Raw genomic sequence first — 24,097 nt, 5'->3', positions numbered from 1 at the left:
ACCTTGTTGTTGTCAATTTCTCAGATTGATCTTCATCTTCTCTGTCTTCAATACAAAACTCTCCTTTTTTGGAATATCCTTTGGCACATTTCCTACAGCTATCTGGACCATCACCGTAGCAACCACTGCATGCCCTATCACAGTCAGCACATTTAAATGAGCCGATAGAATTCAAACAGAACTGATCTCTTGTACACCGATCCACATCATCACACTCGTTTATGTCCAAACAGCCTTCATCAGTGTCAAACGAGAAGCCAGTTTTACAAGCTACACAATCTTTCTGGGTGCCTTGTCTGCAACCGCCCAAGCATGATACGTGGCATGGTGAACAGAGCATTTTATTTTCATCTTTATATGACAGATAATATTCTACTGCACACTTGTCACAAAACTGGCCTTCATAGCCCGCGTCGCACGAGCATGTGCCGTTCCCTTTTCTAGTGCCATCACCTCGACATTTTCCATTTCCATTACAAGGTTTGGAATGATCTCCAGGACACGGAGTGCACTCTTTTCCATAATGATGTTCTGGGCAACAAACTTTTAAATTATCAATACAAATATAGGCGTACAGATCAGTTGATTCGTCAGGGTCTTGGGCCCACCATTCTTCTATGAATTCCTCAGCCTTTTCGGCCATACTATGACATTGAAACGAAAACTTACTAGTCTTGCATAGTCCCTCTTGAATGTCAACTAGACGAATCTCACTACGTTTGTATGATTTCTTTAGCTTTTCTTCCTCCCAAGCGGCATCGCCTCCTTCATATTTACCTCTAGAAGTTCTCTCTAAGCCTTCTTTGAATGACTCTATGAATACCCTACATGCTTGACAGTCGCCGATGGTTCGCATTGGCGTCAACATTTCTGGATTGAAAGTCGGTGGCTGTACCGTACAGAATACCGCCGGCACTAGTATTAGCACAAGTAAAGGATTAAGCACGTTGCTTTTTTCACTCACCATGTTGATTTGTACCGTTTTTCAATCTCACTAGTAACTTTAAAATTTCTGAGACACGTTTCATTCACAAAATTAGCTCACTTATATGAACACTTTTTTAACGCAATTGCTTCCATACCCCGGTTGTATTGATCTTGGATTATGCTCAAAGCACAAAATTTTGATGAATTAAACTTCACACGATTTGCAAGGCAAGATTTAATTGAATCAAAATGGAATTAGTAGTATTGACTGAGATTATTACATTAATTATTTGATACCGAGCCACTGACGTGTTTGTTTCGGACTCGCCGCTATATTTTGACGTCAAAATGCGCCGGTCAGCTGTTGGGTTGACGTCTCCAAGTCGGCCATTTTGTTTATGTTACGTTTCGTTTTACGGAACTTAAAGTTAAACTTACTTATTGAAATTATATATTTTTTTAAATTATGTTCGAATAAGTAGGATGCATAAAAATTATGTATTTTTAAAATGCTAATAATTTGATTATTATTTTAAAATAAAGCTTTCCGCATCTTCCTCTTTTCTAAGAATAAGTTCCTGTAGTACCTGCTTGTAGAATGGTGTTTATAATCCGTACCTGTAAATAAGTGCAAACAGGCATTAAAAAACATCCAGGAGCAACAAGAATTTTGAAAGACATTAAATTACATTTAATTTTCTATGTATGTCTAAGTATCTAAGTGTGCTGTAGAACTTGTCTAAAAGACCTCTCTATCTATGAATAATAGTTATACAATATGAATAATAATTAAACAATAAGCCTAACAAATTGTAACATTGTTCTAGTCTGCAGCGCGTTAGAAATAAATTATTTAATCTAAGAACTTTGCTTTGATCAAAACCAGTGTGGCTATTTATTACGTTAATTGGTAAAAAAGGCTGTAAAAGGTTTTTGTTCTTGACCCAAAACTTATTTTCGAACAATGGCATCACAAATCGTCAAAAGAAGAGTATCTATTGCACGTGGATGTACGCAATTATACCGGCGGGGAATATTACACAACTTACCGCTTTCACCACAACACTTGGGCTTAGTGTAGATAATATGTTATGAGGATTTAATTATTGGAAGTATATGTATGTATTTTCTTTTCCTGTTCGTTAAATAATCCGTAAATTTGATTTGAATACGTATTTATTTCTCGGTTTTTTCCCCGCCATAATAGTTTTTTTTTGTCATCCATCGCTAGTCTCACGTGTACATTGGCAATGCCAATAACGGAGAAGAGACCAGCTGTGATACACCTTGTATGTTTTGTTACTTTTCAATTTAATTAATACTTCTAGTGCTTGTTGGTTTGTGCGTCAGCGTCATTCACGCAGCAGCTAGTTAGACACTTTGAATATCTCATTATGTAGAGATGTGCAGTTTTGAAAAAAAAGTGTATAAACTAATACATTTTATGTCAATAAACTAAACCCTATATTTAAAAAAACAGTTTAGTTCGACGCAGCATTTTACTGCTATAAATTATGTTCAAACAATGAAAAGATTGTTCTTTGCTGCATTGCATAGCGAAAACAATTTAGATTATTTTTAACACCCACTCTAAGTTGATCTTATAAAAAAAAAACATTAAGATAAAAGATCGCAGTTGTCTCAGACTATTCCTTGAATGTCGGTAATGCCGTGTTTCACTTGGAGCTAAAATAAATGTCTATTATATTATCTGGTACTTAATTTTATTTGTTTGTTGAAAATTTTTAGAATTTGCAAGCACTGGGTGTGCTCAGAGAGAACAAACTTCTTCTTTATTATTTCTATTTTCTTATTCGCATACAAATACCAAGCTTTTGAATCATTTGAAACTGTTAATTTATTTTATAAGTTAATATATATAACATATAATAAAATATATATAAGTTTTAGAACATAGTTTAATGTTATGCAATTTGTACAAGTATTCTAGTCTCGATAGATTACCCATGTTTCAGGTTCATCATAACATCCTCATTAACAATGTCGTCGCAGTCTTTTTTTTAATTTTCTTTTTCTTCTCAATGTGGTTGGTTACCTTGATAATTTATTAACGGCAAATACTTTATGACCTAGCTTTAATATGATTTCTACATACGGAATAGGCAAAAAATTACTTTACTCTAATTAGGCTTATATGAAAAATGATATGAGGTAGAAATGAGATACAGTTAATTATGTAATTATAATCAATAAAACGAAATGTAAGAGATGTGAACTTTTTGGAAGAATCCAACAGGCCACACGTGCACTTTCCCAGATGCTGAACAGTTAATAAATAGTCGTAGTCGTAAAAGTGGTTTTAATTATTATTATACATTGGCACAAACACAAGCTTCTGGGTTAGAGGTAGATGAAGTTCCCATTGAGCTCGACCTAATAAAAGGAACAATTTATGGCTTTGTTGTAAACTATTACTTTGTTATAAGTTTAGGAATCGGCTACCAAAGACTATCGTTTAAGCTGATCAGACAGACTCCATCTGATAAATATGAATGAAAACGCAGAGTCACAGCTCACGATTGCTGGAGAATCACTTATCTGATGCCGCGAGAATAATTATAAAATGATTTTAGATAACAAAGCCATGAATAACATTAAGATGCTGCTCGTATTTTATATGGCTGAATGTTTTAGAAGTCTTTTTTTTTAGGATAAAATTCTTTATTTTTAAAATTTCTCATTTAAGAGGAAAGGCCCATTGCACTTAGTTCATTGTTTTCTCCCTGTATGTTGGCCGTAGAGCAAATGATTTTAGGCCATATGATCTATCCCTACCGTCAACATTTGTTATTTCTTTACATAAATTGATTTTCCCTGCCAAAAAAAAAATAGAAATACAGGTACATACAACCAAATTTTCGGAAATTTGATTTTGAAAAATGTCTTGAGAATATATTATAATATGAGACGCCACGAAATGTAGATTTAATTTATATAGATATTTAAATCCGAGATGCTAGCATCCATTTCACGCCCTGCTTGGAAGATTCACGAATAAAATGCATAAAAAACTTTCCTTTATAAATTTTATCTGTGCCCGATTTTCCTCTTAAAGTTTTCGCAATATACTTGTGGCTCTTCGGTAAAATTCAACTTATGTCAATTTGTCGTGAGTCACTGCTGACGTCATCAGCCGAACAAGGCTGCAACGAGGCTACTATATTATACGAACAACATTTAAACAACCTTAATGTTTTATTAAGTGAAAATAATAGGATGATAATTTTGGGTAGGTAAAAACTGGTGGCAGGACCTCTTGTGAATCCGTACGGGTAGGCACCCAACCTATATCTGCCGTGATACAGTATTGCGTTTTAGATTAAAGGGTTGGGCAGCCGTTGTACTATAAAACAGAGACTTACAACTCATGTCCCAAGGTGAAGAGCGACTTTTAAGTTGTTGATACCCATGAGCTGATCAAACCTTTTACCTTGACACGCGAAATCAAAGTTAGTATTTTATTCTTAAGATCTGAATTTTTATTTTTTTATTTTTTTTATTGCTTTTTTTTATTGCTTAGATGGGTGGACTAGCTCACAGCCCACCTGGTGTTAAGTGGTTACTGGAGCCCATAGACATCTACAACGTAAATGCGCCACCCACCTTGAGATATAAGTTCTAAGGTCTCAGTATAGTTACAACGGCTACTCCACCCTTCGAACCGAAACGCATTACTGCTTCACGGCGGAAATAGGCGGGGTGGTGGTACCTACCCGTGCGGACTCCCAAAAGGTCCTACCACCAGTGATTACGCAAATTATAATTTTTTTTTTTTTTATTGCTTAGATGTGTGGACGAGCTCACAGCCCACCTGGTGTTAAGTGGTTACTGGAGCCCATAGACATCTACATTCTGCGGGTTTGATTTTTATTACACGATGTTATTCCTTCACCGTGGAAGTCAATCGTGAACATTTGTTGAGTACGTATTTCATTAGAAAAATTGGTACCCGCCTGCGGGATTCGAACACCGGTGCATCGCTACACACGAATGCACCGGATGTCTTATCCTTTAGGCCACGACGACTTAAAGCAGCAGCTTTGTTTCATTATCCCACATTTGTGCACTTTTACTGATGCCAAACTGTTTATAAACCACAATTATAACATGTTTAAACCTGAAGAATCATTAAATTACCAAAATAAAACAATTCCCACAACTTCGCTTCTCGTGTTCCCTCCAAAATGTTGGTACTTAAATATTTTTTTAGCTCAAAGTTTCAACAATCATACAGGCTACTCGGAAGTAATCGATACCTACCTAGTACACTACAGTGTAAATATAGCTTTGACACTTAAAAATAACCTTGGTGCTAGACAAAAAAACTCTTTGAATTTTCGATTACAATACATTTGATTTTGTGAGTTTTGATTTATTATTATTATTATTGATGAGTCAATAATTAGGGATAACCTTCGTTTCCATGCGCATAACTTGAAAAAGGAATGCACGATTTTATTAACAAAATCAGAAAGAATTTGTACGACACAGTTCAAGGCGTTCTACTATTAACGAGGACGTAGACTTACTAATTTTATTGAACACGTTCGCAGCGATGGAAGGTCTAAAATTCTCCCGCTTTTAATGTTTGTCTCTTTGTACGTGTCTCAGGAAGGTTAGGGATAAAACACATCTCAAGCGGAGTAGACAACCAAGTCAGCCCCTCCCACAATTTATATGATTTAATAATTGTTTGTCCATTTTATTAAAATAAATGAGTGGTTTGCGTTGACATAAATGGAACGTCTACATATTTTATTATAGTATTGTTTAAGCGGAGTACCTATATGATATTTCGGATGAAGATATACTTAGAAGTGTGAAAATGTTATCTAGCGATGCACCGGTGCCGGTGTTCGAATCCCGCAGGCGGGTACCAATGAAATACGTACTTAACAATTGTTCACCATTAACTTTCACGGTGAAGGAATAAGATCATGTAATAAAAATCAAACCAGCAAGATTATAATTTGCATAATTACTGTTGGTAGGACCTCTTGGGAGTCCGCACAGGTAGGTACCACCACCCTGCCTATTTCTGCGGTGAAGCAGTAATGCGTTTCGGCTTGAAGGGTGGGGCAGCCGTTGTAACTATACTGAGAGCTTAGATCTCATATCTCAAGGCGAGGTGGCATTTACATTGTTGATGTCTATGGGACCCAGTAACCACTTAACACAAGGTGGGCTGTGAGCTCGTCCACTCATCAAAGAAATAAAAAAAAATGGAAGGAAATCATTTAAAAACCCAAACAAGAAAAACAAGACATAACCAACAATGCTATCGTATAAATATATAAAATGTAAACTTTACTCAATATATTTAAAAAAAACTGCACTCTTTCCACTTATTGGGATTATATGTAAAGAGACTTCGAAGACTAGAATGAAGATAATTGATTAAAACGTTCAGTCGATAGTTGTCCATTTTCAGACGCTCACTGTGTGACGACAATACGGGTCCCTCTTATTATGGGTACTTATTTACAAAAGCAAATAAACTAGTTTATCAAAATAAACTAAAAGAAATATATTACTGTAATAATATGCCGTGTTTAAACCGTTTGACTTTACGATCGGATAATATCTCCATCGTGTCCGTCAAATAAAACCTCAATGTTACAGCTTGTCCTGGCCGTAAAACGGAACGCATTAATTCCCGCGCAAAATGCAACGCTAGTCAATGTTTTTCCACTCAACTTTTTTTGTGGTTTAATTGATTTGGCTGTGTTTGAACATTAAATAATAAATATTATCTTTGGGCATTGTAGTTTTGTTGTATTGTGTTTAAAAGTTGCAGGTTAAGTAGGTACACTCTTTTTAATCTCAATATTATTATTCAAAAATCTAGGATTAAAACAATACTTGTATACATATGTACTTGTTTGTTCAACCGATACATTTGCGTATTCTTCATCCGATTTCCGGTCACCGTCCTCGACGAACCTGTCGCTTGCGACGAAGGGTTCGACCAGTAAATTAACCCATAGACGAGCCCACTGAGTTTCTTATCGGACCTTCTCAGTGGGTCGCGTTTCCGATCCGGTGGTATTTCTTTACGGCCTAACTACAAATTCAACAGATTATATTTGACAGATCAAAAACCTACTCTATAATTGAAAGCATTGTTGCACAAAATTCTATCAATTTCAACGGTTCGAAAAATCGTCAATGTTGAAGTAATTTCAATCGTATAATTCACAGCCTTCTTATTTTAAACTCAATGATTATATTACTTTGATTATTATTTACCCCGATCAAAATCTACTTTTAAATTCCAATATCTTATACTTTTATTACAATACATTAGAACGATTTCGATTGGAATCGATTAAGGATTACATTACTAATCGATTACTACCAAACACAGAATAAGTGATATTAATAAAAAAGTTCTCGGCTTTAAGGCAGAGGTGGCCAGTGGGCGGACAACCGCGCCTACGTCAGCGCCAAAACCTTGCGTGCCGCCTTGCGAGTTGCGAGTCGCGTTCGAAGTTTCGTAACGCAGGTGTGGTGAGTGTTTGCTTCGAATACCAACAGAATGTGTCCTATGAGGCCTACTTGTATTGCATTGCAAATAATTTACATTGTTTTAGAATACAAGAGCCATTGTTTAAATAACTGCATTTAGATTAACTATAATTATGCTTGTAATCTCTAGCAAAATTGTTTAGTGAAATTGTTTTTAATTCGGTGACGTATCGACTTTAGTGACGTAAGTACCTAGGAGATTGTTTTGAATTTAGATGTTTGGGACTGGGAAAAGGATAAGTTTTAGGACTCACTCTGTATTTCGTTGATGCACTATTCAATTTTCTCACTGGCGAGAGTTATATGTGCTGATTGATCAACAATTCACAATTTTATTGTTTTTGCACCGGCACCATGTTTTAGTTTTTTTTTACACACTTCGCGCCATTTTCATACGCGCATAGTTTTTCTTGTAGTGTCAACAGATGGCGTGGATAGGGGATTGAGGAAGGAATAAGGAAAAGGAAGTCCCAACATTTCCCCCCACTTGAAATCATTGGAGGATTTCAAAAGATTTTAATAAGATAATAAGCTGTGGTAACTAAGGTACCTAGTGAATTAGAGATAATAATATGCTAAGAATAAAGTAATAATTAAGATAAAAATAATAATTATGTGAATAAATAAACTATTATATTAAATTAGATAATAGTATAAAGTAAATTATAAAGGTTACAAGTTTTCGTGAATTGGCAAAGGACACAACTTTGTAACTGGTCGGCGCAGCAGACCGTGAGCTGTTTGGACACTGACAACCCGTACTACGCCATCAGAACCGGGATGAATTATGCTAATTCTGCCGATACGCCATTCCAACGGTGGAAGGTTTTGATCCACGATCATAACTATATCTCCCAGCTTAACGTTACCGTGTTGTTTAAACCATTTAGCGCGTTGCTGTAATGTATGAAGATAATCCAAATGCCAGACACGCCAAAAACTTTGAGTTAGCTTTTGTAGCATCTGCCATCTAGAACGAACTGACATTTGTATATCAGCAAGGAGAGGCTCGGGTAAGCTCACTAGAGGGCTCCCTGTCAAGAAATGCCCAGGTGTCAATACGTCTACCTCGTTGGGGTCAGAAGATACCGAAATTAATGGTCGTGAATTGAGAATAGCTTCAATTTTGGTAAGAATCGTTGTTAACTCTTCAAAGGTTAGGATTTGACTTCCGATTACACGTTTCAGGTGATACTTCATCGATTTTACCCCACTTTCAAATATACCTCCAAAATGACTTCCGGTTGGCGGGTTTAGTTTCCATTGGATTCCTCGGTTTATCAAAATAGACTCAACTTCAAGATTCTTACTTAGCATTAATTGATGCATCTCGCTAAGATAGCGTTTAGCACCCACGAAATTCGAACCACAATCCGAAATAATGGTACTACATAAACCACGACGGGACACAAACCTATCTAGAGCAGCAATAAAGGCCGAGGTGGAGAGCTCAGTTACCAATTCGATATGAATCGCCTTAACCGCTAGACAGACAAATATACAGGCATAAGTTTTATATGTTTTGGCATTTCGTCTGCGACTTTCTTTCACGATAAAAGGTCCTGCAAAGTCGACCCCTATATTTTGAAAGCAACGAGCTGCTTGAACTCGGATAGAGGGAAGATCACCCATTACAGGTTGAAAAGGTACAGGATTTACTTTAAAACAAGTGATGCATTTTGAAAGCCGCGATCTAATAAGATTACGAATACCTAGGATCCAAAATTTTCTTTGAATTAAAGATTGTAACGCACGAGGTCCACAGTGTAGAAATAAACGATGGTAATAATCAATAATAATCAGAGAAAGATGGGAGGTTTTTGGCAACAATAACGGATTTATAGCTGATTGTGGCAAGTTTGCATTTTTTAATCGTCCCCCCACTCGTAACAGACCCCGTTGATCTAGAATTGGCGCTAACTTTATTATAGTGCGAGAACAAGATTTTCCACTTTTAATCGCACTAATTTCGCTAGCGAATGTAAGAGATTGAACATGTTTTACAATGGTAAAGAGAGAGTCTTCTAGTTCTGTAAAAGTTAAAAAAGATTTGATACGTTTTTCTGGCGGACGAGTTGCGTTTGCAATAAAACGTCGACACCAGGCAAAGATGCGTTGTAGCCTCAACAATGAAGAGTACTTCTCAATTAACTGAGTTAGAATACTATTGTTAGAACATTCCAAAAGAACATGGCACAAGAAGCTGGATTTTACTTCGGCTAATTCCTTTAAATAAGGTAATTTTTCAGACACCGGCCATGTAGAAGAATTCGAGACTATCCATTTGGGTCCTGTCCACCAAGTGGAACAAGCCACAAGCTGAGAGCAGGTAAGACCACGACTGCAGTAATCTGCTGGATTATCATACGTTGACACGTGATACCAATTTTCGACAGACAAATTATCTAACAGCTTCACGACACGGTGTGCAACGAAAGTTTTAAGACGATGAGGTGCTGTTTGCAGCCATGATAGTACAGTTGAGCTATCAGTGAATGCCCATATCTTTGAAATTGTTATGTTTGAGGTTTGAGTTTCATTTAGTAAATTACTAATATGCTTCAACATTTTTGCTAGTAATACAGCACTACATAGCTCCAATCGGTTGACAGTAAGAACTTTTAATGGAGCTACTTTAGATTTTGCAATAAGCAAGTGAGATGTAATTTCACTGTCGGTAGTTATACGTAAGTACACAGAACAACCATAAGCCTTGGTAGATCCATCACAAAAACCTACAAGTTCGTATGATTTTGAATGAAGAGGTACAATTAGTCGAGGAATTTTAACATCCTTCAGATAGTGAAACTCAGATGTAAATAGATGCCACTGAGACAACATATCTGACGGTACAGTTTCATCCCAGTCAAGCTGAAGACGCCATAGTTCTTGTAAGGTAAGCTTAGCTATTAGAACCATTGGGGCCAACCATCCGAGTGGATCATAAATTCTGGCGACGTTTGATAGAATAGCACGTTTTGTATTCCCTGGGGCGAGTTCTGATAAAGCATAAGTAAAGTTATCATCAGCTGGATCCCATTGGACTCCAAGAATCTTGATACTTTGTTTTTGTTTTTCATCACAAAATGTTTTTGGAACTTGACAATGTTCCGTTGGTATCTGGGTGAGGAATTCGGGTGAGTTGCTACTCCATTTACGTAATTCGAACTTAGCACGCGCTAACATTTGTATTAACTCTTCTTTATGTTTCAGTGCAGTTTCAATAGATGTAGCTCCAACAGTGATGTCATCCATGAAAGTATCATGACGAAGACTAGCAGCAGCTAAGGGCCACTCTTTTTCGTAGTCAGAGGCTAATTGATGCAGAGTACGTATTGCCAGATAAGGGGAACTCGTAACCCCGTAGGTTACCGTTTTCAGCTCATACTCAGTTACAGGATCAGAAGGAGAATCGCGCCAAAGTATATGCTGCCATCTTCGGTCTTCTGGCCTGAGTTCGATGTTTCGATACATCTTACTGATGTCGGCAGTAAAAACAACAGCATGCAACCGAAATTTTGTAAGTATATCTCCTATATCGTTTTGAAGTTTTGGACCAGTATATACAAGATCGTTAAGAGATTTGCCATTGGTAGTTTTGGCGCTAGCATCAAATACAACCCTAAGTTTAGTCGTTGTACTTTCCGGACGAACGACACAATGATGAGGAATTATATACTGCCCGGTTTTATTCGAGTCAGCGCTAAGCTCCATATGCCCTAACAACTTGTATTCGCGCATAAACGCGGTGTACTCTTTTTTCAACTCTAAGTTTCGATCAAGGCGTCGTTCTAGGTTAACGAGCCGAGAGAAAGATTGGTTGAAAGAATCGCCTAGTTGACTGATAGGTTCTTTGAGAAGCATAGGTACAACATACCTGCCGTCAGGATTACGATACGTTAGATTTGAGTACATTTGTTCACATTTAATATCTTCAGGGTTTAAGATAACCTGATTTGGAGGTTCTTCGATCTCCCAGAATCGCTTGAGTCCCTCGTCCAGAGAACGTGTGGATGCTAAGAGAGAAGATATTGTTGGCGGAGGTAAATGGTTTGTATCAATTTTACCGGTGATGACCCAACCAAATACGCTGTGTAAAGCTACCGGTAGATCATGACTGGGCTGAACGCGTTGACCGTCATAAATACTATGGAACAGTTCTGCGCCGAGTAGTAAATCTACATTTGATGGTTTATCAAAATTCTCATCTGCGAGGACCAGATGTTTAAAAGATTCACGAAGATTACTAGGTAAGTTTGTAGCAGGCATTTTACTCGTTATAGTATTTACTACGATAGGATTAATGTTGAAATGAGGATCTTCTGAAGTACGAGAAAGTACAGTGCAAGAAGTAACTCCAGTCACGTGATGTACAGCATTTTGACCTAGACCAACTACGGCTAATGGACAGCGACGTAATGGTAAGCCCAAACGTTGACAACATGACTTGGTAATGAAACAATCTTGAGCACCACTATCAATCAACGCACGTACAAGAAATGATTGATTAGTACTGCGAGGATGACGAACGCGAACTACACAAGTACCCAACAGAACTACCGAGCGACTGTAGCCCACATACGCATTAGTGGAGGCTGCAGTGCTAGACTCGAAGGTAGGATTACGTGTGATCTCGTCCGGGCGTACGTCAACTGTGACCATGCCACTCACAGCTGTATTGACCTCATGGAGAAGCGTATGATGTCGTTGTCCACAAGTAAAACAATTTAATTTTGAATAACACTTGTTAATGTTATGATTTGGGCGTAAACAGTTTTTACATAAAGATTTTGATGTCACTAAATTAAGCCGGTCTTGTATGCCTAAAGCTTGAAATTTAGGACACTTATATAGATTATGTTGTTGTTCACAACAGCTACACGGTGCGCCGGTGTTGACACTTGAAGATATATTTGAATTAACGGGCAATGATGTTGATTTCAAATAAGGTTTTTTAGAAAAACATTCATTGCGAGGTGCACTCTTATAATTTGTGAGTTGTTTATTAGTTTGTTGTATACGTACAACAGATGACGAGCTTGGTTCACTAACCTCTAGTATCTTAACATAGTTTTGTAAAAAAGTTAGTAAGTCGTTTATAGTAGGTAGGTTATTTGAATTTTCCTGTAACTTTGATTCAAATCTTTTACGAGTGTCACTGTCTAAAGTACGGGACGCCAAATAGAATAATATAAATTCACCAAGATTAGGAATGTTTACTGCCTTGAGGGCATTGACACTTTCGTATAATAAATTATTTAATGTCAATAAATCATTAATGTTAGAACTTTTTAATTGCTGAAATTGTATAATTTTGTCTAAATAAGATGTAGCTAATAATCTTTTATTTTCAAATCGACCCACTAGTGCGTCGAAAACTATTTGATAATTATCAGATGTAACAGGTACCCCTTTGGCAATCGATAAAGCAGCACCCGATAGACACGATATTAAATAATGAAATTTCTCAATTGCTGTAATATTCTCATTCTCGTGTACAAGCGACGTAAATGTATCATAAAAAGTCCGCCATTGCTCAATTCTACCATCAAACTTGATTAAATTAATTTTTGGTAAACGTACTTGCTGACCAAACGGCTTGGGTGAGATGTAATGCGACGCGGGTGCGCCGGCGTCGCCGGGGTCGGCGTTAGACGCTTCCGATATCGCGTAATACATGTCGTCAAATGCCTTAACAACTTGCATATCGATTTTGTCTTTAGGATTAATTTCAAGTTTTATCGCATTTATTTGATTAGTTAGATCTAAATATTCTTGCCGTAAAACATCTAGACGTTTGTATCGAACATTGAATTGAGATAATTTTGACGAATCTGATGCAATTTGTTGTGATAAGTTATAAAGTATTTGTATGTCCTTAAAAACATATTCACGTTGACTTGTTAGGAGTTTTAATTTGAGTTCTGACATTATAGAATACGTAAATTATAGTAAATATAGAAATATAATTAGAATTTGAATACAAAAATTATGATGCAAATGAATTCTATTTTTACAACCGAGAAATTTTTTGAACTACCTACGTCACTTGAGATTTATAAAAAATATATTGTTATTTTATGCTTTAAATAGTAAAATAATATTATAAATTATAGTTATATTGTTATTAGGATAAGATTAAAGCGAAATGAAATGTATAACTAGAGTTTTCTAACGAATATGCCCCTAGTTACCATAGGTTATTCGCGCTCGAAACGGACCACTAAATATGTTTTGAATTTAGATGTTTGGGACTGGGAAAAGGATAAGTTTTAGGACTCACTCTGTATTTCGTTGATGCACTATTCAATTTTCTCACTGGCGAGAGTTATATGTGCTGATTGATCAACAATTCACAATTTTATTGTTTTTGCACCGGCACCATGTTTTAGTTTTTTTTTACACACTTCGCGCCATTTTCATACGCGCATAGTTTTTCTTGTAGTGTCAACAGATGGCGTGGATAGGGGATTGAGGAAGGAATAAGGAAAAGGAAGTCCCAACAGAGATGTTGTTTTCACCCTAACTACCGGGCTTTTAAGACTACCCGTAATCTTCCCCACAACGGTTAACAGTCCTGTCGTTGAGCATGTTGAGAGCCCGCATGGTTACCACCTGCTTGCCAATTTATGCCGGGAAGCAATCATATGCCAGACATTAGAAACACCCAAAATTACCCATTCAGTATTAAGTGACTAACACAAAAGTATGAATGTCATTAACATTGAAGACTTCGTTCCCATGTCTCAGCATTCATGGCGATTGGCGCCATTAATATCCATGATCTCTGTTAATCAATTATCACGATGTCTGCCAAGCTAAAGCGATAAAAAAATACGTCGATCGCATCTGGCAGAATAAATGTTTGAAAAAAGAAGACCTGTCTATAGAGTAAAGTAAAAGCATTGAAAAAAAAACAGCATGTCACTAAAAAGTATTCAATTTGAAATTGTTCTTGTTTTACACTCTTTGTACATTCACGTCCTGCCTGTACACGATGTGGAAGGTAAATAAGTCACGTAGCGACATCCTGCGTCAGTCGCACCACGTCCATATAAAAACGGCGCAGCTAATCGTCCGGTCATCGCACTCTTATTCTCTATGGATCTATCTGAACGTACAAAATTTAAATTGAAAGTTTTTTTTTATGATAGATACCAAGCTGGTCGACCATCATACGACACATCTTGTGTTAGTTGGTTTTCACACTACCACACAATCCGCAATACCACAAGTGAAACAGTAGTTTGAAGCAAAGTTCAATTTTCTCAACAAGATTTCACTCGGCTTAATATATGTACATAATGGGCTGCGGCTTGGCTCTGCCCCTGGCATTACTGAAGTCCATGGGCGACGGTAACCATTCACCATCAGGTGGGCCGTATGCTCGTCATCCTACAAGGTCAATTAAAAAAAAAACCCTCAATATTGTTCTTACCAACTTCAACACTCCGATCAACTTGGGTTTATTTTTTGGCCTACCTATTGCTAGTAACTTCGAGGGGTTTTGATAACTTCATTGAACGTGCAGGCGAGCTCACGGGGCTCAGTCTGGAGACTGCCAAAATCTGGCAGGAGAGCTGGTAGCGCTTTGCTAAATCTACCACTGGATCTGAATGGCAACTTGGAAATTAGCACATATATCAAGGAAAAAAGATCAAGATGATAATACTTAATGGTTTTATTACGTCGGCTTAATATTTAGACTAAGATCACATAAAAAAATGCTATTTTACGTTTTCAAGTACTTTTATATTACCTTATTTTTAAATCATTTATTTCTCAGTTAACTTTTGTTTAATAATGTATTTTGGCAAATGAAGTTGCTACACAAGTTGATTGTCAGGTAAACGGTTCAGAGAGTCCATAAACATTAATCATGCTGCTTAGTTTGAAATATAAGTTTGTTTGGAATCCAAATCGAACAGCTACGCATAAGTTAAGTTCGCGTAAGCAAGCAGCCTTCGTTGAAATTGCTTATCCCGGTGAGGCTGATATGGTCTATCTAAATCATCAGCTAAGGTAGAAAAAAAAATTGGTAGCAATTTTTAAAATATTCGGGCTGATAATCCACCCTATCACTTAGTAGATAACAACTATGCAGAAGACCATGGAATTTTGGCTATCTTTGCAAATCTATGTCATCTTGAAGATCTTACGTGTGCTGGCATTGTCTTATTAATGAAATATGCGAGTGTTTCAACCCGTACGTACCTTTGTAACATAAAAGATGTTAAACAGAATAATTGTGAACACTAAAACAGTGTAATCTAGAACATCTTTACTTTCCTTCGGACGTATGTACTTACTACTGTACTAAGTTGAGTAACACGCCGCACTTGTGTCCACAGAAAGCCGAGTACCGCGAACTATATTTATTTTCATACCTAATTATTTGTCACTCTGTAATTATACATTCGTCATTTCTTGTATCTTCGAACATGGAATAGCAATGTTTCTGTAATTTAGTTGTCTATTTAATAAATTAAAATTTAATCATAATTAGCATGTTTAACGCTAGACTAGAAACCATGTTTGGTCCTTTGAGCTGAGGCAGCCTGTACCACCTGTAAGTAGGGTTCGGGTGGGACCGCGTTGGACACCGTGTGTTTGCCATTTGACATATCTTCGAAAGTAATGACAACTCACTCTTTTTTATAGTTGGCTATTACTTTTGAGTTATCTCTGGACATTATTTGTAAAAAAAAAACACCTTAACGATTTTTGCACGATTCTTGTTATTTTGGTGTGGAGAGAGGAAAATATGCCGTGAAATACATGGTATCTGTTATAGCGTTCAACGTTTTAAAAAAAAATTATTAAATATTTTTTTCGATCTTAATTAATTGATGCTCGTGCGGGAAAGCGTGTAGTAATAACCTAAAAAGTCATCGCAAAACTTATCTCAAGGGGCATTCTAATTTTTTATTAATTTATTGCTTAGATTGGTGGACAAGCTACAGCCCACCTGGTGTTAAGTGGTTACTAGAGCCCATAGACATCCATAACTAAAATAAATTTTGACAACAAGACAACATTTTGTTGTCGATAGCCCAGTAACTACTTGAAATAATATGGAGTTCATGTAATTTTAATACCGCAATAAAAAAAATCTAACACAATATAAACAGTCCTTTAAAAATGTTTGTAATAAATACCTACATGCACTATGTTATTTGAAACACAAGAATGTCAGATGTTTTCGTGTAGCCCCGGAGGTTTCGTGATGGAGCATCGAACGAACGACCTAAGGCAAGTCTAGGATTGACAGGCACGTATTGAGAATAAATTTTAATCGTGTACTAAATAAACAGTTCAAATGGAGATGCACAGAATGTGTAACAAAAATTGTAAAAAAAAACTAAACGCTTCAACTTAAAGTTTTGTTTTATTGTCTTTAAAATTACTTACTAAACATACGGTATACTATGTTAGTCCTGTTCTTAAGGGATATATAACGACGTATATAATACGTATTATAATTTAATCTATGCGCGTTTTTTTTTGTTGTTTTAGCATAATTCATATCTATTACCTATGGAATTTGGAACACTGTACTATTTTCAGTTACTTTGAAATGTTTGTTAATTTCCTTGACGACATCAAAGCTTGATGTACATATAAATGATGAGCCGAAAAACGCCCACTATTGAATCAAAGCCTGCAGCATCTGATGGGGAGGGTACCCGTATTGCTCCTTCTCATGCACGACTAATACTTTCTATCGGTTTCTTTTGTTCAACTGCAAGTCTCCGAATCAATTACAATAACTCTGAATAGACATTTCTGTGACTCTAAGTACAACAACGAAATACTTACAATTCTAGCTCAAACGTAATTGAGACTTCAAGTTTCCAAAATTTCGCATTCACTTTATCATATTTATTAGTTTGAAGTTTCGGTAACCCATTTAACATGAGGCAAATCTTTGGTATATGTTTGTGTTCAAATTAGTTTTATTGCTAAGATGGGTAGAGAAGGTCGCGCTTACGCATTACTGCTTCAGGGCAGAAATAAGCAGGGTGGTGGTAGGTACCATCTGGTACGGGCTCGCAAGACGCCCTACCACCAGTAATTACGCAAATTACAATTTTGCAGGTTCGATTTTTATTACACGATGATATTTCTTGACTGTGAAATTAAATCGTGATAATGTGTAAGTACCTAGATATTTCATTAGAAAAGTTGGTAGCTGCCCACGGGATTCTCGAACACCGGCACAATTGCATCGCTCGATACAAATGCACTGGACGTCCGATCTATTAGACCATGACGACGCCAATTAAAAAAATAAGCAAAAAATTAACATTTTCATCTAGTAAAAGAAACTAAACCATCTATACTAATATTATAAAGAGGAAAGATTTGTTTGTTTGTTTGTTTCGAATAGGCTCCGAAACTACTGGACCGATTTGAAAAATTCTTTTTTCATTAGAAGCCGACATTGTCCCTGATGAACATAGGCTACTTTTTTTTAAAAAATTTTTTTTTTTTTTTTTGTTTCATGTGTGTTTTAATGTTTCCGAAGCGAAGCGAGGGCGGTTCGCTAGTGTCCAATAAAAACAGACTAGTGCATATAAATCTTACAACGATAGTTTATTTTTTATTCTTTATATTGCTTAGATGGATGGACGAGCCCACCTGGTATTAAGTGGTTACTGGTGCCCATGGACATCTACAACGTAAATGCGCCAACCACCTTGAGATATAAGTTCTAAGGTCTCAAGTATAGTTACAACGGCTGCCCCGCCCTTCAAACCGAAACTGTACCATCTTATTTGATTTAAATATATTCTAGTTTTAAAACTAATATTGGATCTGTTATAAAATTATTCTCGCTCTAACTTATTGCACCACGTCGGGCCACTTAGGCAAATAACACAACATTGTGAAGTAACGATCGATACGTTTAGCAGAGGTCGCGAACCAACATTATTTGAGGCTGTTTAAACTAAATGCCTTTATCAAAATTTGGCTAGTTGTCAAACTATTTTTTATCGACATATTAAGGAAAATTCCGCCTAAATAATACACTAAATATTTAACACTACCTATTCTCATCACTATTTTTTAATGTGAAATACGGTTAATGTAAGCAAAAAACGACACAATTTGGGTAGATGTGAGGGTGATCATCGATGCGTTATAAACATATTAAAATGCACAGTTTGGGACCCTTCCCTTACATTTAAATGTCACACTGGAGCGTCCAAATGGAAACGAATTCTGATAATTTAATGAAGGTTGAATATTACGAAGCAAACAAACGTCTGAAAAGCCATTGACTTGATTATTATTTATTAAAAAAATGCTATATTGCAGCGGTTTACTTTTTCGTGTATTGTTCGTCCAAAGATCGAAATTTGATTATTATAGACTGGCACCTCGAGATTTCAATTAATTTTATGTTTTGCCCTCTCTCGTTTGTTTGCTTTAGATATTTTGGAAAAAGAGGCTATTCTCAAAATGATTTCAATGATAAGAAAATACAAAATCGTAATTTTTGGCGGGAGCGAGAGGACCAAAGTTGCATTTTTTTCTTGTTAGAAGTTTTTCTTCAGGCTTAAACATGTAATATTTGTGGCTTAGTAACCGTTTAACATCGGTCAAAGTGGAGGAAAATAAAACAAAATCGCTGGACGGAGCCCCTCGAGTTCCTCCAAAAAGGCCAGTGAAGTCTTATTAAATAACAAACATGTTACTGAGACTTATTTCATCCGATCTCATCACGGTTTAATTTTATTTCACACCATACGGTTTTAAACAAGTCAACTTCATCTCTTATCGCTCCATGTCATTATTCGTATAACAGAGTTACATGCGTACGAGTATTTAATAATTGAGGGTTTTAGGATAACTCGATACTGGCAACAATGGCATCGTAAGAAACCAATTGTCATAAAAAAAAAACAAGAACGCATATATTATTATGAACCCGTAACTAAGCCTTCTCAATTGTACCTAATTAAACAAAAAAACATAGGTTGACACAACTTTTAAAAACAATATTCTATTTTTAGATTTGCGTACCGGTAAAATGGGGCGATTAGGGATTGAAAGGCGAATCGGGAAAAAACCGGGAAAATCTTTCGACGCTCAATATAAGTTTTATATTCGTTGCAAAATCTTCCATTTTTTGTAGTTTAATAGTAGAATGTTGAAAGTTCACAAAACAACTCTGAATATGCATGATAATAGCTGCTAACTCATAAAAAATCGCGTTTCAAATTAACTTCCTGTGGTGGTAATTATTTTAGTGCTAGAAACTTTGCTCTCTTTTATTTATTTGATAATAATAGAAGACGACTATGATTTATAAACGTTATTTAGTGTTTGAACCAGCATATATATTAAAGGTAAGTCTCAGTTGTTATTGGTTTTAATGTATTTGATTAAATAAAAATACATGTAAAAATCTGTTGTTTTTGGGGATATTGGGGACGTCTTAGGTACAAATAACAACGAAAAAGGGGTCAATTGGGATGAGAATACGTGAAATGGAAACGACCTAAGTATAAATAGGTACAGGTTTGTAGGGTTGTCTATGTAGTTATAACAATATTTTTTAAATTTGTTGGTAAAAATCTGGTTTATTCGACGCGAAATTGGGAATAAGTCTTTAGTTGAAATAGATAAGCAATTTAATATAAGTAAGTCGATTTTGCAGAGACATGTAACAAGATCAATGAAATCTCAAGGTGGACAAAAATGTCTAAGTAATACATAATAAAATATTTAATATTTGTTCAGAGTGGGGGTATTCATCTGATTAATCCATGGAATAACCGACACACCTAATCTCTTAACCCAGATAGAAATATCACCACTGTCGATTGCACCTATAATTGAGGTGATGTCTGCCATGTAATTTTTTCAGTTTTTCAATTTTTTTTATTGATGATCACTTTGTTGGTGCAACTAAATAAATAAATAAATTAAAACTACATATAAAAATAAAAGTAGTGCCAACCCTAGCAAATTTCTCATTTCGTCCCTATTAACCGCAATTTTCGGGTAAATAGGGATTACACCTATTTTTGCATTTTTTGCTTAAACTGGAATGCTAGTTGCATAATTTTAAATTAGACAACAAAGATGCCCCCAAGACTCAATCATTTTGATCCTGATATAGCATTATATACATCAACAACTACCTTAAAATTGCTCATAAAGTTGGAATTTGTCCCTAATCGCCCCATTTTACGGTACTTATTATATTTATAGATCCTAGTGCTAACGGAAGTATGCTATTTAAAAAAAAACCATACATTTTGGATTTACTAATAGCTTATTAGCTATTTTTTTTTTTTTTTAATTTATTGAAAGCATTGGCAACACGGCCATCAGCTTAAACTAATTTTACAAAAAAATAGTACATGAACTAGAACTTACAATAAAAACACAAATAAAAGAAACAAACCAAACCAAGAAACAATTACAAATCATTGAAAACAACAAATTAATGACAAAATGAATTGCAAGAACTTACTATAAAAAAATACAAGTTTTCTTTCAACAAACAACAAAAAAGAACATGAGTCGTTATAAAAAAAAAAATTAAACTTGCACATAAGCAGGAGACCTATGATACATTCATGAATTATACATTCATAGTCGTCCTATAGTGTGAAGTACAAAATTATACACTATTGAAAATAGTTGTGGAAGCTTTAAAATACCTTGAATGGAATTAGGAATAGATTTTAAGCCTGTGTCTTTACATAATGCATTAAACAATAATCTATGTTGATTGAATTCAGGACAATTAAAAAAAATATGATCTAGATCACACATGCCAGAGTTACAATAAGTACATGCAGCTGATTCACTTAACTTTAATCTAAAAAGATGCGCAGGAAAATGGCCGTGGCCTATACGTAATCTACAAATAATCGATATAAAGGCTCTTCCCGGGAAGAATCTAAAATTATCAAACCAAGATTTAGTACTAGGTACTGGGACTATTTCAGCTAACCATTTACCTTTCGTTTCTCTGGACTTAGACAAGTAATTAGACCAACGTTTCATCATATTTTGTTTAATTGAATAAACTAAATCTGAGTACGGAACTTTAAAATCGGAAATATTTATATCTTTTGTAGATTTGGCTAGTTTATCAACAAATTCATTACCCACAATACCAGAGTGACCTGGCACCCAGCAAAATTCAATAAATATATTTCTGAAATACAAAGAACTCAAACAACTTCTTAACTTATAAATTAAATAATTTACAGATGCACTAATACATTTATTTTTAAGAGCTTGCAAGGCGCTCATTGAATCAGATAGAATTAGAATTTTGTCCCCTGCAGAGTAATTTACTCGAATGTGCTCTAAAGCATATATAATACCTAGTACTTCAGCCGAAAAAACAGAGAAAAAATTACTACATTTATAAACTGATCCTATGTTCATGGACGAATCAAAAAATGCAAAACTAGATCTATCTTTAGTTTTAGAGCCATCTGTATACACTTTAACAAAATCAGTCCTATCTTCAAGGAACTCCAGAAAATCATTTTTTGATTTAAACTTGATTAGATCAACAGCCACATCTCTCAACATGTCATGAAAGTTATATTCGAAACAAGGCAATAGAGTAGACCAAAATACCACATCCTGAAATTCAAAATTCAAGTACGTTAAGGTACTGGATATGGATGAAGAATTAGGAAGCGGAATTAAATTATAATTTGGAATATTTGCATACTTCAAATACCTGTAAGTTACTTGATTATCACGGCTAATAAGCTTAAGGCAATAATTATCTAATATAAAACTTCTTCGTATGAATAGAGGAACAATACCAGCCTCAACTTCCAAGGAATTAATTGGAGACGACATCATAGCACCAGTAATTATTCGTAATGCTCTATTTTGCACAATATCTAATTTCTTAAGAATAGAAAAATTTGCGTCCGAAAAGAACATACAGCCATAATCGAAATGGCTTCGGATTGTTGCAATGTAAATCGTTTTTAAAACTTTGGGATCAGCTCCCCATTTTATTCCAGTTAGCGATTTTAATATATTCAAACCTAATTCAGCCCTTTTACAAATAACATCAATATGAGTTTTCCACGAAAGATCAAAATCTAGAGAAAGACCAACATATTTTACGAAAGATTGAGCAGGAATAATATCATAATTGTATAAAACTTTAGGGTAATGCAATCCATTTTGGGAAAATAAAATTGCAGAACTTTTGGAAATATTGACCTCAAGTTTTAGGGAATTTGTAAGTAAATCGTAAATATTACGCAAACAACTATTCATAACCGATTCACCACTTTTAATATCATTACAGTTTACATAGAGAACAAGATCGTCAGCAAAGAATAAATGTTTAACAGAATTTGGAATTTTCTTTATGAAACATACTAAACTAAGTATGAATATGAGAGGTGATAAAACGCAACCTTGAGGAGTACCTTTTGTAGAAATTTTAGGACCAAATAAACTAGATTTAATTTTCAAAAACATAGAGCGCTTGTTCAGGAAATTGTACAGCCAGAACAGAACATGTCCTGGAAAGCCTAACGAATGTAGACTTTCAATAAGGTAGGAATGATCTATATTATCAAAAGCCCCTTTAATATCCAAAAATACCGCTAATGTAAATTGATTATTATGGAAGTTATTTTTAATATCGCCAATCAAACAGCTTAAGTTATCTATTGTACTTTTACCTTTACGAAATCCGTATTGAGTACTTGGTATTAAGTTGTTATTTTCAGTAAACCACTCTAACCTGTTTTTTAACATAGTTTCGAAAATTTTCGAAAAACAAGAAGTTAAAGAAATGGGTCTGTGAGAATTGATACAGTTGGGATCCTTGTAAAGCTTTAAAATCGGTACTACATGTTGAGTTTTCCAAATCGGAGGAATACAGTTGATTTGCCAAAGATCATTAAATATTTGACATAAAATTTCCTTGGCATACTGGGGAAGATTTTTGATTACTTTATAAGGGATGAAATCAGGACCAGGGGAGGTTTCCTTTTTATTTTCTAACGCAGTCGCAAATTCGCCCATAGAGAATGGGTCTACCAGCCATTGAGCCTCCGGTTTTCCGTGGCTGTTAAAAAAATCTTGTAACTTAGATTCGGAAATTTCATTCTCAGAACCAGCTATCGAATCCAAAAACAAAGATGCATTAGCGGAATTTTGAAAAAAACTTGAAGACGTAGAAATATTATTGAGTTTAGCGTGCTTAAATCTACGAATGTGATCCCAAATAATTTTACTCGAAGTCATTCGATTGAATGATGAACAAAGATTCATCCAGCTTGAACGTTTTATATCATATAAAGTTCTTTTCTTCAAAGCGTCCAGCTTTTTAAAAATAATATAGTTTTCCATATTTGGATAATGCTTGTACGATAATAAAGCAACTTTGGCTTGTAAAACTACGCGGTCACAATCAGCATTCCACCAAGGAACAGCTTTGGAATAAATCCGTTTTCTGTGCGAGTAACACTTTTTGTCAAAAGTCATTAATATGTCATGTAAAATACTCAAAAACATATTATAATTTTCAAGAGGGTTATCAGCGAAGCTAAAACTTGAAAACTCACTTTCACTTATCTTATTAAATTTTGACCAGTCAATCTTATTA

The 24,097-nt window shown here is 35.4% G+C and overlaps 1 protein-coding gene across 8 annotated transcripts in view; it reads right to left on the bottom strand.

Moving 5' to 3' along the window:
• Nucleotides 1-24,097, bottom strand: part of LOC101742065 (cysteine-rich with EGF-like domain protein 2) — a 116,750-nt gene that overhangs the window by 76,247 nt on the left and 16,406 nt on the right. For 3 of the 8 annotated variants that reach the window (XM_062672400.1, XM_062672398.1, XM_062672399.1), the window contains exon 2: nt 3-1,545. The exons of 3 other annotated variants lie outside the window; for them this stretch is intronic. In XM_062672400.1, the coding sequence (XP_062528384.1) occupies nt 3-967 (965 nt within the window). In that variant the 5' untranslated portion in view covers nt 968-1,545. Of the gene's footprint in view, nt 1-2; nt 1,546-7,730; nt 13,982-24,097 lie in introns of those variants that run through there. 2 more of the 8 variants (XR_009974948.1, XM_038016065.2) reach the window with 2 other exon arrangements.

Source organism: Bombyx mori, chromosome 15 (assembly GCF_030269925.1).
Source record: "Bombyx mori chromosome 15, ASM3026992v2".
NCBI lineage: Eukaryota > Metazoa > Arthropoda > Insecta > Lepidoptera > Bombycidae > Bombyx > Bombyx mori.
Note: the sequence above shows the minus strand (reverse complement) of the source record. Positions and strands in the feature narration are given on the sequence as shown.